At 54.6% G+C, this 13,741-nt stretch overlaps 4 protein-coding genes across 4 annotated transcripts; 2 read left to right on the top strand and 2 right to left on the bottom strand.

The window, feature by feature from the left end:
- Positions 1-2,668: 2,668 nt before the first annotated feature.
- On the top strand, positions 2,669-6,745 carry CPAR01_11355 (uncharacterized protein; the record flags this gene model as incomplete). Its single annotated transcript, XM_060495614.1, has 1 exon — positions 2,669-6,745. One exon carries the CDS (start codon positions 2,669-2,671, stop codon positions 6,743-6,745), a length of 4,077 nt encoding a protein of 1,358 aa, XP_060345962.1.
- A 230-nt stretch (positions 6,746-6,975) lies between these two features.
- On the top strand, positions 6,976-7,206 carry CPAR01_11356 (uncharacterized protein; the record flags this gene model as incomplete). The annotated part of the gene is made up of 1 exon (XM_060495615.1): positions 6,976-7,206. One exon carries the CDS (start codon positions 6,976-6,978, stop codon positions 7,204-7,206), a length of 231 nt encoding a protein of 76 aa, XP_060345963.1.
- A 920-nt stretch (positions 7,207-8,126) lies between these two features.
- On the bottom strand, positions 8,127-8,436 carry CPAR01_11357 (uncharacterized protein; the record flags this gene model as incomplete). Its single annotated transcript, XM_060495616.1, has 2 exons — positions 8,127-8,138; positions 8,257-8,436. The coding sequence occupies 2 exons, from the start codon at positions 8,434-8,436 to the stop codon at positions 8,127-8,129; spliced, it is 192 nt and encodes a 63-aa protein (XP_060345964.1).
- A 2,842-nt stretch (positions 8,437-11,278) lies between these two features.
- On the bottom strand, positions 11,279-13,240 carry CPAR01_11358 (glycosyl hydrolase family 47; the record flags this gene model as incomplete). Its single annotated transcript, XM_060495617.1, has 2 exons — positions 11,279-11,398; positions 11,585-13,240. 2 exons carry the CDS (start codon positions 13,238-13,240, stop codon positions 11,279-11,281), a joined length of 1,776 nt encoding a protein of 591 aa, XP_060345965.1.
- Positions 13,241-13,741: the final 501 nt, after the last annotated feature.

Below are 13,741 nucleotides of genomic sequence, written 5' to 3' on the forward strand. Positions count from 1 at the left end.
CGGGTTCGGTATGCACGTGTCACCCCGCGGGGTAGGTAGGCACTGGGACGGGTGGCGAGCGGTTCTACCGGCTGCGACGGTCAGCCCTGTGAGAAGAAAAAGGTTTGGACCAGTGCAGCAAACTGGCGAACTCCTGGAGGTGGTCTATGTTTTTCTTTCTGGTAGGGGGGCGGGGGCGGGTTCAAGACTTGGATTGAAGAGATCCCGCCGGGTAGATTACTCGGTATTCGGAACCCAGGCGAGGCATGGTAGCGAAGATGGCGAATTCTGCCCGTGGGATACGCGGATCAACGAGGAAACCGATAAGATGACTTGATATTCCGACTGGTTGGCTCGGGTGGCCAACAAATTGCAAGATCACGGGTGGGCAGGATGACTCTCCAGATTACAATTCCTTTTCTGCGCAGTGGGCGTTTGCAACAGTGCCAAAACTTGGGGAGAAGTTTGAGGGTAGCAGTGTATGCGATTCTTGTAGGAGCTATGAAGCGATACCGAAAACTCAGAGTTCAATTGGATGAGCTATCGAGGTAGCTAGGGAGATTGTGATGGTAACCGTGGCATCCCTTCCCATACCATTAGAGGCGCTCAACACTCAGCACCGCGTAAGAAAACATTGTGCTTTTATGATGATTCTACAAGACCAGTAACCTGCGTACTTTGGTCAATGACCGTTCGGACGATTGTACTTGATTGAGAATGCGAGTACGACAAGGCTTATTTCGAGGTGCGTCGTTCTGCAGGATGATGTGCAGCTATGGAGCACTTTGAGCTGTGAAGCAACTGAGGCATGCACTTTGGGAAGCACGGTAAGGTACCTAAGCTTTGCTCGCAGGTTTGGCTGCAGGTCGCATGTACGTATTTCTTCAAGACACCGAGGAGACGGGGCATCGGGTAAATCGGTACGTATCGTCCATCCCGATTCGACTTCATCTCCCTGAGTGCGCCGGAAGAGATGTTCCTGTTTCATCTTTTCTTTTCTGGACACCTCAGGGCACGACTCTTCTCCGTTGAGTTGAGCGCAAACTGCCACTGCTTTCAGTCAATACATCCGGACGGTATCGAGCCCCCTTTCGATGATGATTGTGATTTCTCCTGTCGTTTCCAATTAGACGACTTCCTATCGAAAGGAAACTCTGGACAAACCATCAGCACCCCCTTGGTGACCCTGGGTGGTCTCTTTACGCTCGTCTGCGTGTCCCTGCTAGCTGCAGATCGCTCTCCAGTCTCCACGTTTTTCTTCTGTTGGTTGAGTGGAGTGGAAGCAACACCCAGCTCGCAACATGGTCGGGTCTGTCCGTTTCGCCGCACGGCAACTGGGCAGCATACTCTAATGTAAAGCAGGCGGGAAGGACTGAAGAAGAGGAAGAAGAAGAAGTCTAAGTGGACTCTTTTTCTTTAGTCTGGACACTCTAACACAATCGCCAGGAGTCGAGGGGACCATACAAGCACACGTCGAAACCGGGGTCTGTGACACTCTGTCACACAGCCGCCACACGCGGCAGTTTCACCGTGCCCAGTCAGGACCAATAACATTAACCTCCCGTTAGCCTCCAATGCCTCTCCCGACGACCTCTCATGCCCTCCATCCAATCGTCTTCAACTTCCTCGACCTCGCCCGTTCAGCCAGCCTCACATCCCCCACGGGCGCCCGACCAACCTGCTTCTGAAACTGGCCCGTTGCCTCTGCACGTTTGTCTCCCTAGGCCGTGCTTGAAGTCTCCTGGCAAAGTCGACAAGTCGTTGTCTGCCAAGCGGCAGTAACATATCCCTCCTAACCCCGTATTGGGATGAAAGCCACCATCAGAGAACTTGGAACGCCGAGGTGACAGAAGACAGCGACACAAGACAGCTCGGCACGATCTTTGATGGGCAGGCTGGCAGGACTGACTGGCGTACCACCCGAGCGGCGTCTTCCCCGCCCGCCGCTGCCCCTCCACCCCTCTTCTCTTCTTCCCTTCTAAGAAGCGTTCCTGATTACTTCTCTTATATCATGCGAGAACCTGTGATCGTCCGCGGGGTTGGAGCAAGGCTGTTCCCTTCCTTTCTTCTTCCGAGCCCTTAGATTGGGTCGCTATTTCCCCCCTTCCCTTGTTCTTAATATTCTTATTCGACTGTTACCGACTTGCCTCACCCTGGGCTGGTACCAGTCAATGAGAGGCTGACTTGAGAGAAAATCCCATCCGGATTCCCAAACATTATTCATGCAAAAGTGCGCCTATAGAGTAACACGGCGCTGGGCAACTCTTCCCTGCGGCTCATCCAAGGTTCCAGTTCGTCAGACAAGCTAGGTCGTTGCCACCACACACTCTCGCTCCGTACTGGCTTGCTGGCTTTGCTAGCTACCACTATCTTACTGCCCGCCTTCTCCGCTCTTTTCTACCGTTCTTCGCCTCAATCTACTCGCAACAAGCGCGCTCTTAATCCCAATTCTAATCCAGAGGATCGACAAACACCCCGACCATTGATCTTCGTTTCCTCCCGCTAAGGGGGCGACCCAACGAGAAACAAAACAAACAGAGCCGCTTGGGACATCAAACACCACAACGACACTCGGAAGACGATGAATTTCAGTTGACGCTAGACCCCGTCTCCCTTCCCTCAGCTCCCCCGACTGGACTTGTCCGTTGCTCGAGAAGACCATCTCGCCTGCGTTTGTCTCCTCTGATCAATGGCATCTGATGCGAGGGCCAGGGCAAACGTGCCCCGCAGAGTAGGCAAGCAGACTACGAATGGCATGGACTCCTATCATCGTTATGTAGCAGAATCAAATACGCCGCCGCCGCCGCTGCCGCAAGGGGACATCGTCGCCCGGCCGTACACCAGTCACTCCCGTTCCTTTAGCACGCCGCGTCCCTCAATAATAGAACCGTCTTCGTCAGGTAGCAGCAGCGATGCCGATAGACCGAGACCGCTACCGGTGCCCGAAATTACCATCAGTAGCCCAGGAAAACCGCCGAGGGCCAACCCTCGATACTCATTGACGCCTCGCCAGGCAACTTTTCCTCCGATAAATGCTCAAAGGCTAGCGGTGCCAGGAGTGAGGCCGCCTCCGCCCGCGCAACAAATACCACCGGCCCCACGAATACAACGAGTTCAACCACCACGTCCAATCGCCTCGACACCACCAACCACGGCCGATTCTGATGACCTACGAAAACGAAATGGGTTAGTCGACGTCGCTCTTCCGTACCGACCGTTTTATCTCCAAAGGAGGGTCCTCAGCTCGTTTGCGGTCCTCTTCGCCGGACTCATGGTAACCGTAGAAGCCGTGTTGGACCTATCAAACAAAAGAGGAGGACTCGGTTCGCCAGAGCATGGGTTCAGATATCTATGGCAGTACGGTTCGGCCTTCATCTTCACCTGTATCGCCGCATTATGGGCGAGACCCGAACACCAGGCAAAAGCCAGCGCGCCGTGGCTTCGGATGGCAAAGGGACCTGCGAGTGTGGACAGGACCCTGATGCTCGACTACGTCTTCATGTTCGAGCCATGGACCATTGCGAAAGCGACAAAGAATCGGGACTGGCTCGTTGCGGCCACGGCGTCTATCGGCCTGACGCTCAAAATCATCATCGTCATCGCTGTGGCGCTTGTCAGCCCAACGTTCCAGATTGTGACTGCTCGAGGTGTGAGTTTGAACCTACAGAACACGTTTGTGAGCGATCCCACTGGGCTACGGAATGCTGGTGCCCTGCCTTTCTTCACGATGACAGCTCTCCAGACGAAAGGCCTCAACTTCCCAGACGGCACTTCCAAAGAATTCGCTTTCCAGTCATTTTCTGCGGACTTGCCCGCGACAGCTGAGCTGAGGACCAATGTCGACGGCTTCCAATCCGAAATCGAGTGTGAGCCGGCACAGTTCACCTTGAACGGTGTCCAGTTCATCCAAGCTTCGGACGTTCAGCTCAACGCCACTGTCTCGACTCCGAATTGCACCTTGACGCAAACCATCCCGAATATGGCGCTGATTGGCTTCACACTTCCTACCTTCTTCATGGCATTTCAGGCTGGGACGTGCGGGAACTCGCCCTTCCCAGACGATGGGAGGGTGGTCGTCATGACGGGAGCCATCCAGATTAACGAATCCAGTGTACCGACAGAAAGCGACATTTTCAATGTGCCCATTTCAGGTGCTGTTTCAAGGTCTGCAGCACTGATATGCCGTCCATCGTACTTCCTCACCAGGGTTCATGTCACAAAGAACAACACGCAACTCATCAAGATCGAACGGAACCGCTCTGCAACGAACAAGACCCTCGAGCTGGTTCATCCGTGGGACATTGTACAAGGACACTTCAACTCCTATCCCACCGATTCGCAGATCCTCGCAGCGATACCAAACATCAATAGTCGGTACCCCGGCATCGCCATTGTTGCTTCCGACGCCGTCATGAACTCGGCTGTCGCTATGCAGATCAAGGACTACGGGCTTCCTCCGATCGAGACGTTCCTGAAGACGGACAACCTGACCCAGATCTCGACAGCGTACTGGAAGCAGTATACTGCTCTCGTCGCACGGAGCTCATTGATGGGCGAGACGCAAGAGAAATCTACCGGTACGGCCATCATCATTGGAGAGCGGCTCAATGTTCGCCAAATACCAGCGCACCTCCTTTCTGGCCTGCTGGGCTTCGTTCTAATATTAGTGTTGGCTGCAATTGCCCTCGCGCCAGCAAAAGGCTTTCTGCCCCGCGACCCAAACACCATTATCAACATGGCTACCCTCCTCGCTCATAGTCGCCAGCTTCTTCAGTGTCTACGCGGCACCGGTGCTGCCGACACATCAGTCGTACGAGAGAAGCTGCTCGGTACGAACTACTACACCGGCGTCGAACCCTACGAAAAGGCCGAAAAGGAGGCGAGAGGATACTTCAAGATCTTTGGTGGCGCCCCGCCCCCTCAGAACCAGCCGGTCGAGTTTGTACGAAACGCCGATTGGAAGCATCCGCTGCCGCTGAATCCATGGGCAAGGTTCGCCGCCGTGGTGACTATGATTGGCATGATCGTTGCCCTTGAAGTTGTGCTTCGTATTTCGAACGCACACGCCGGCATCGCGACGACCAAGGCAAACACCGACAAGCATTTTCTATGGACAACAGGGACCGGCGTCATTTTCGGTCTGGTGGTGCTGTACCTCGCCGCCGCGGACTGTGCGACCCGATGTCTTGCGCCGTACGCAAAGCTCAAAGAAGGGGGATCCTTCGAGACGACGGTTCACCTGGACTTCATGGACAAGTCCAAGCATAGAATCCTGTTCGATGCCGTCAAGACGCAAAATATCGCTGTCGTGTTCACCACCACCGCTCTAATCGTTGCGTCGCTCCTAGCGACATTCTCTGGGGCTCTATACAGTACGACACCAATCCCGTCTACGCGGCCCGTAAACCTTCAGACCCTCGACAGCTTCATTAATGCGTCCTCACCTTGTCCGACCTGTACCACTGATACACTTCTTGCCTCCCTGATTCTCGACGCGAACCTGACCTTCCCATCATTCACCTTTGAGGACCTCAACTTCAACAGTCTGCAGCTATCGGAGCCCCTCGATATGCAGGACGGCGCCGGGACCATTATCGCAACGGTGCCTGCCCTTCGCTCACGGCTCGATTGCAGACTCTACCCGCAATCCGAGATCAACACAAACTTTACTGTCCCTGACTTGCCGAATCAGTTTTCACAGGACATGAAGGTCAACATCGCCGGTGAGCCGTGCCTCGATCCATCAATCCGGTCCAACGCCGTCTTACCGCCGGGCGTCTCCCCCTCTTCCGTCTTCGGCGTCGCTACACCACGGTCCGCTGCTTCGTCGCAGTGCTCCGATTTCACCTATGTCTGGGGTCAGCTTTCCGACAGCACCCCCATGCAGGTGGGCTACATCTCAGCCATGGGCTGCAACGAGACGCTCGAGACTGTAACGGCCAAGATCCGCCTCACGGGCGCCTCGCTACACGTGGACACAACCTACCCGCCCATCGTCCAGGAAAACACCGCCAAGCCAATCAAGTTAAGACTGCTCCCGTTGCAGTACGGACTCCTCGCCAACCTCACCACGGGCAACCAGCTCGATCCGTTCTTCAGTTCACTCGTCACATCGCGATTCGCGGTGCCCGCGGGGAACCTAGGCGATCCGGGCCTGGGCAAGAGCGGTCTCGTAGCGGATGCCATCGTCCGGCAGCACGGCATCTTGCGCGCCCAGAACCTCAACGTCAACTCCCGTCGTCGCCTCCCGGACGTGACGGCGCAGCAGATCATCCCCGCCATGCTCGAGTCGACGTCCGTCACCTCTCTGCGCCGTCTGGTGCAGGACACCGCTTCGACACGCATCATCCAGTCCGTGCTCGGTCTCCTTGTTGCCTTAACGCTCGTTGCGTGGCTTCTCACGCCCGGGACGGATACCATCCTCCCGCGGAACCCGTGCAGTATCGCTTCCGTGGCAGCGCTGCTGGCCGACGGCAATGTATTTGGGTTCTTGGGCCGTGGGGCGGAGTGGCAGGCGACGGAAGAGATGAAGCGCAGCTTCTTGGACGGGAGCCACTCGATGGGATTCAAGATTGGGTATGAGCGGGTGAGGAAGCGCAGGGGCGCGGAAGACGTCAATGGGGTGAGGGGAGACGGGGATATGGCGTACGGCATCAACGTCAAGCGCGGGGGCGGGTGGGGTGGAGGTGAGGATGTTGGGCTTGGGATCTTGGCGAGGGTGAATGGGGCGCAGAGGGGGTTTGTTAGGGGATGGGGAAAGATGTGAGTCCCTTCTTATTCATCACCTGATGTTTTCTTTCTTTTCTTCTTGTATTACATCTGGTTGATTTGTATAGTAGCCTGTGACCTTTTTGGCGTTTTTGTTTGTCCTGGGACGAACTTTTTGGGAGCGGGATGATACCACACGCGAGACTTATTCTTTTGGAAGAAGAAAATGGGGGAAACGGGAGCCATGGGGAGTCTCGGGTTTGAGATTATGGGTCTCTTTTCATTTGTATGTACTATTATTTGGTACTAGTACTTTTAGTCTCTTCAATGTTTACACATTTGGATGGGATTCCTTGTTTCCATGCGAGGCATAGAAGAAGTAACACGGTCGGTGTGTGGTGCTGTGAAGGGGAACTTCTTCCCCCTTTGGATACTGTCTTGGATTCCCGTCGCTGTGATGCCAAGTCTAGACTCACAGCAAGGAATCGTTACTGTAAAGTGTGCAAGACTGCATTCTGACGAGACTTGATCCGATTGCGACAACATACAGCTTACTCGCAATTGGATAGTTACACGTAGCTAGAGAGATGCGATTGAGATACCGATACAGAGAGCGGTCCCGAATGTAACCTCTCCCCATGAGGCTCACAAGCCTCTCATTATTAGAGGGGGCTCAGCACTAACTCTTACTTTCTTAGCAGTGGCGGTGTCAGCGACGATAAGCAATCTTCTGTTAAGGCCTTCGCTGTCCCGCGTGCTGGTTTGCCTACCGTAAAGTGCCCAGCACTGAAGTGAGTCTTGATCCCGGTGCCGATCGATCTCGGCAAAGTGGGTTTCGAGCTGCGTGCATTCGGGTCCCTCGGGTGAGTTGGGTCTCGGGGGTAAGCGGGGATGGGGAGGATGCCGATTCGGTGGGACCGAGGAGCCGTCGGGGGTTTTTGAGGGGCTGGGGATGGATGGGTTTGTTTGAATGGAGGTGTATGTGCGTGTATAGCAAATGGATGGGAAAAGGGGTGTGAAGGAGGGAGTTGGGGTGGTGGTGGTGAGGTGGACGAGTCTTGGCTGCGGGAGACGAGCGCCTCGAATCGTGTCTGGGGTCTTGGCGGGTTATGCGATCTTGAACGGATGAGAGAGGCGGGTGTGGCGCCGGGAAGGATGGGCGGACGTCACGGCAGATGGGCGATCATGGGTTGCATCATGGACTTTGGGAATGGCAGAGATGTGTTGTGTTGCGGACAGGAAGAGGTAGTATGTGGGATTTTTTCTATGCTGTTTTTTGTTCAGGTTTGGATATCATGCCGTGTGGGTTCCATCGCTTCTCTCCGAGCGCCTTTGGGTGTTTTGCCATTTCATGATGGGTTTCCCGTGAGTGATGTGTCTTGTTCCTCGTTCCTGTATCTTTCCCAAAAACTCCAAGTCTTTCCACAATGGGAGACCTTTCAAATGCTGATCTGATGGGTATCGAGTTAGCCATGAGGGTCCTTGAAGAGGGAGCAGCAGCTTGAAGGGCACACATACCATGCGTAGGTAGGAATTGAAAATCATTCTGTAGGATATCTGCATTTAGACAATGCTGCAAGTGCATCCGAGGCGCTTCTCGGGGTCGACGCTGGGGAAGCCGACGCAGATGCGGCCCTCGGCCTCGCAGTTGACCTTGGAGTCGCCGCAGACGGTGTCGGTGCAAGGGCCGTCGAAGCGGGCGGCGACGGTGGCGGCGAGGAGGGAGATGATGGCGAAGGCGGCGCGCATTTTGGCGGTTCAGTTGTGTTGGTGTTGAGTTGGAGGTGGAGAGGAGTTTGGATGGTTGTGAGAGAAGGTTGAATTGGAGTTGTGTGGGTGAAGTGGGATGATGATGGTGATGGTGATGGGATGACAGGAGTGAGAAAAAGGCGGGATGATCAGCTTCTTCTTATACATCAGTTTACAACGGAAACTTGCATCTTGAGTCAAATCTACGGGATGGAGGTGATAAACTTTGGAAACATTATGCCAAGGCCTCTGGGGGCATGGATGAAGGGTCTGTTGAGGTTGACACCGCCCTCTTCCGTAGACTTGCTAGGTTGACTGGCTTGTCTCTGCAAGAGGAATACCAAGACTTTGGCTAAACCAAGACTAACCAAGAGTTTGCGACTTCTTGGAAAGTGCTCGAGATCTGCTCGATGTGGTTACAAGGAGGATGCTATTTTCGAGGTTGCTGGTATCCGTAACGGAGCTGTCCTGAACCACTTGGTCAGTGAGCAGGTGGTAAAAGTGGTCAGGCACATGATTATGCCTCAAAGGCCGGCCAAAATTGCAAGTGTACGGAGTAGTGTACGGAGTACTGTGGTATTGTGGATTGGCTGGTGGCCTAGGTTGTTCACCTTGAGGTCCGTTCTGCGTTACTTGGCGTACGGCAAAATCCGATACTGTCGACTCTGGATAGCCTGCCTATTTGGTTGAGTACGGAGTAAAGTTCACGTAGAAGCGAAGGACGCGGGCCAGTATGCTGTCCGCAAGTTTTCACTACTGTTGCTGCACCGGCTTTGCTTGGGGGTGGTCTTGGCGCCTGCGCGGGCAGTGTTTGGGGCTATTAAAAGCCCATCGAGTATATGAGCTTGATCTGTGCTCTTGGCGATGAGGTGTTTCCAATCCCCCTCTTGGCGGGCCTTCCGTTGGCTAGGTATCCTTAGTAGGGGGCTGCTGAGCTGCTCAGTTCAAAGTCCGCTACCTAAAGTATGGAGTATTCATACGGATACATCTCTACAGGCACATTGGCTAGCCGTGTGTTGCTGCCTCACGACGATGATGGGCGGGCAATTTAACGGGTAATCAGCCGGGGAATTTACTCTTGGGAGATTTGATGGACGTGGTAATGTGTCGCGTGAGTCTTTTCCCTCTTCTAGACTCTCACGTCTTGGCATTCTTTCTGTGAGTTGGCAACTATCCGCAATAGGTGCTTCGCGCCCGTTGAAATCTAAACTTTCGTACTACGAGAGGTTCCATAGGCTAGAGAGGCAACAAGAATGGGGAATTAGGGGGGGGGGGCAAATGGGCGCACTTCCCCAGTGGCTTAGCGTTGTTCTCCCGTCAGAGGGCCTTGGCTACGGCACTGCTACACGACTCAGGCACCCTCGTCCTGGGGTTAGTGACCGCGAGTAAGTCGTTCGTAGTGGACGGCCGTGCCCAACAAATACCAAGATGAGATAAGATCCTGAAGCCTCATATTGCAACTAGGAAGTCGCATGTTATTTATGGTTGTTATGTGGAGTCAACTGGTCTACAAGCCCTGCTAATGGGGGGTTTGAGTTCTAGAATCTGTTGGAGCTAGGCGTGGCTTTGACATTCGTGTGTATCGGTAGCCAGTGTCTGTAGTGTGACGGCATGTGGGCTACTCCGTCTGCTTGGGTTTGACAGATTGACGTGCGCAAGCGAGAGTGAGGCACGGCAATGTGAATTGGACCAGGCGAGTGGACGTATACAGGGTTTTAGGGGTTGTTCTTCTTTCTGCCTGTAAAACTCTCCCCTGTGGGAGGGAGGTGTTCATTTGATGATTAGTCTTCACGAGCCTTTGGGCAGATGGTGAAACCGAGCTCCTAGACTCTACTCAATCTCGGAGACAACCCTCTATTCTACAGACTCTTGCGAGGAAGTAGAGTACGGCTACAAAGTAGTCTACGATGAAGTACGCCCAGAGATCTCCTTTTTCAGCCGACGAGCCGCCCAGGACTCGATTACAAAACAAGCTTCCAGAGATCACCCGCAGGCCGAAATTCCAAGACCATAGTAATTAATAACGTCTGTACCATTACACCGCCCAATGTGCACTACCCCCAGTCATCTCGGTCCAAGCCCACATACTACCGGCCTGTCTCACCCAGAGTGCTCATCTTTCCTGCGATCTCCTAGTATCTACCGCCAAGACATGTTTTCGACTCATGGTCACCCTTGCTACGTTGGCTCCTCGACGGACGTCTAGATCTGGGTAAACAGACCCGATGATTGTGGCATGGCTGCCAAGAGTGGCAAAATACACCCGTGATGAGTTGGTTCGTCACGATTTACTGCGGCTGCTTCGGGTGACGTACGGCGCAGGAATTCCAAGAGAGCCGCTGCTTCACAGCATCTTTCATGACAGTAGCCAAGGGCGATGAGCCATCTAGAGAATGAAGTCTACTGTCAGGGTGGCGGCTCAACACGGTTGAATAGCGATCAGTTATCATCACCGATGAGTTATGACGCTTCACCATGGATTAGTAGCGGTTGACTCGTGACATCGTAAAGACGCCAGACTCATAGGCCGATCTTCTGCTCACGATCATTATCCAAAATGGAGCTAGGTATCAGAGCTCAAAATGTCATTACTCGGCGAATCTATTCGCTCATACTCTGTAAAGATACACGAGTCCGGCAACATGTAAACCCATCGCACGTCCAGTGCCGCTTTTAGCAAGTCATGTATCAGACTCGCCCGATGGAATAGAAGAGAGCACAGATCAGCGGAGCTGTCCGCGCACCTCCTTTTCATCCAAACCCAAGCGTTCGGGATACGAAATCCGGGGTGAGTGAACGATGCCACCTTTTCCTTAACTCTAACCATATCCCTTGCCCCAATTCAAAGGTGCCTCCGGAAGGGATGCGCTTCTGTGTTGAGCACATAGTCGTCGAGGCTGATGAGATCGGGCGGTGAGAAGACAAGATAGAAATATTTCAGTGTCTCCGCCAGCCAGAAACTCTAAATGGGTGGTCATGCAGTGTCAGTCAGGCGGAATTTTTCTCTCTCTGTTCTCTCCCCTTCGCAATCTCCCGATTTAGAACGGAAAACTCATCCCTGCCAAAAAGGAATGCTGACATGGCAGGAGAATGCAAAGATGAGGAAAGAGCAGCAGATAAGCAAAAGGAACACAACGAGAAAACTCACCTCCATATAATCTTCCTTGGGCAGCGGATCCTGCTTCTGCGTAACATCCAACACCGCAGCATTGCCGTGCTCGACGAGCGTCCCGTTACTCACAGCCTTCCACATCTCCCAGGCCGCCTCTTGGAATCCCTCGTCGCCCGTGATACGGTAGAGCACAAAGACACTCTCAATCGCCTCGGGCCGGAGGATATAACGCGGGTCCTTGGCCGTAGTGAAGCCCTTGGGCAAGTGCTCCTTATACTCCGTCTTCAACTTCTTCGCCGCGTCCCACTTGTCTTCGTCCCACCCGCACGCGTCACGACGGTCGCACTTGACCATATTGTACCGCTCCGGCATCATGCCCGTCGGCATGGCCTGGTAGGCGTAGTAGCACCCCAGCGTCAGCCGCGCGCCGACGGTGACCCACTCTTCTTTGCCCAGCACGCGACCGGCAAGGGCGTAAATGCCGCCGATGAAGCAGGACAGATGCTCGCTTTCCGGGTCGAGGGAGCGGTTTCCGCCTGCGTCGACGTCGACGTTGCCCGAGATGAGGACGTTTTCGCCGCCGGGAAGCATGGGTCGGAAGAAGAGGGACTCATTGGCTGCTTTGAGGAAGTTCTCCGTCATGGTGCGGTATTTTGGTTCCGCACCGTTGAGGAGGGCGATCATCTTGGGGAGGTATTCGTAGAGCGAGTCGGCGCAGCCGCCGATAGTAAAGGTTGAGCCCGTGACGACGTCACGGTCGGCCATGTGGACGAACATGGGCCACATGCCAGGGAGTTTAGTCTTTTGCTGGCCGTCGTGGAAGAGGTCCATGACTTTGGCGGCGGCGTCGTAGTACTTTGGATTGCCGGTGAGTTGGGACAGGCGCGTCATCTCGAGGGATAAGGTGCCCGGTGACGCGGAGACGACGGAGCCCTCGACGATGAGGCCCTTGCCTGACTTTGCGTCGTTGAAGTTGATAAAGTCTACCGGCATGCGGTGCTCTGTGTTGAAGGCGCCATACAGCAGATCACCGAGCTCGGTAGCCTTGTCGAGGAGGACGCGGCGCCCGCTGAGGTCGTAGGCGGCCATGAGACCGCCGAGGTAGCGGATGTTTGTCTCAAAGGTGTTTACGCGGTCCGACGTGGAGATGCTAAAGTCAATCTTTGCGACGGCCGCGACAGCCTCTTCGAACTCCGGCTTGAGGCCCATGATCCACAGGACGTCGAGGGAGTCGACGAGGGTGGCGGCCCAGCCGGAGAACTGGTCCTTTGCGGTGGCCGAGATTGGGTTGAGAGCATCCTTCATCCAGGCATACTCTCTGTAATTCGCCCAGTTCTTTTGGAAGAGGCGCCGGACTTCTTGCCGGCGGGCTTCCCGGCGCCGGGAAGCGGAGAGGGACTCGGAGGCGAATCGGTGTTGCACACGGGGCAGGGAGCCGCGGCCGCCGTTCGGGACGCGGGTGAGCGGGTCTTGAGGCGGGTACTTTAGGTCGACGGCGGACCAGTCGAAGCTAGACTTTGGTGTCGCCGGTTGCCGAACGAGGCTTTCTGTGTTCATGAAGCGTTCCAGCATAGCTGTTTCTGTGCGCGGGCGTAGCCATGTTGTGTCGAGGATGTAGATGACACATGTTATTGTGATGAGGGTGAGGACGATGGAGCGCACCCGCGTCCAGCGGTATGATGTCCTCCCCATGACAAATGTCTATATATGTCTGTGTAAGTATATGTGAATAAAGAGACGCGTGAATGAGAGGCGGCGTGATGGCCCTGGGGCGTGATGAGGCCTTCTCGATGGTTGAAGCCAAGCAAGGGAGGGAGACTGTGTGACACGGCTAGGTTCCAGTCATGGAAACGGTTCGGCGACGGCAGTGGAATGAGAGTGTCTGCCGTCTATCGAATACGAGAAAGTAACAGGAACTGTGACCAAGCAAGATGCGACAAGAAAAGCTGTGGTCTGTAAGGAGGGAACCGTCTACTGGTGTCGCTGTCGCAAGCCCCTTAGTGAGAATCTCATAGCAAAATCTCACCAGTTGGAGTCGAGGTGAGGTAAGGGCTGGCGGTGCAAGGCTAAGAGAAAAGGCGGTTAGGTGTTCACAACCAACTTTGACTTTTGGCGAGCAAGCCTGGGCCAAGCCAAGCCAACGGGCGGCGGCTTTCTTGGTTAGATTTGTGGCGTTCCATGGAACTTGGAGCG

Source organism: Colletotrichum paranaense (assembly GCF_030867605.1).
Source record: "Colletotrichum paranaense strain IMI 384185 chromosome Unknown Scaffold_9.1, whole genome shotgun sequence".
NCBI classification, from domain to species: domain Eukaryota; kingdom Fungi; phylum Ascomycota; class Sordariomycetes; order Glomerellales; family Glomerellaceae; genus Colletotrichum; species Colletotrichum paranaense.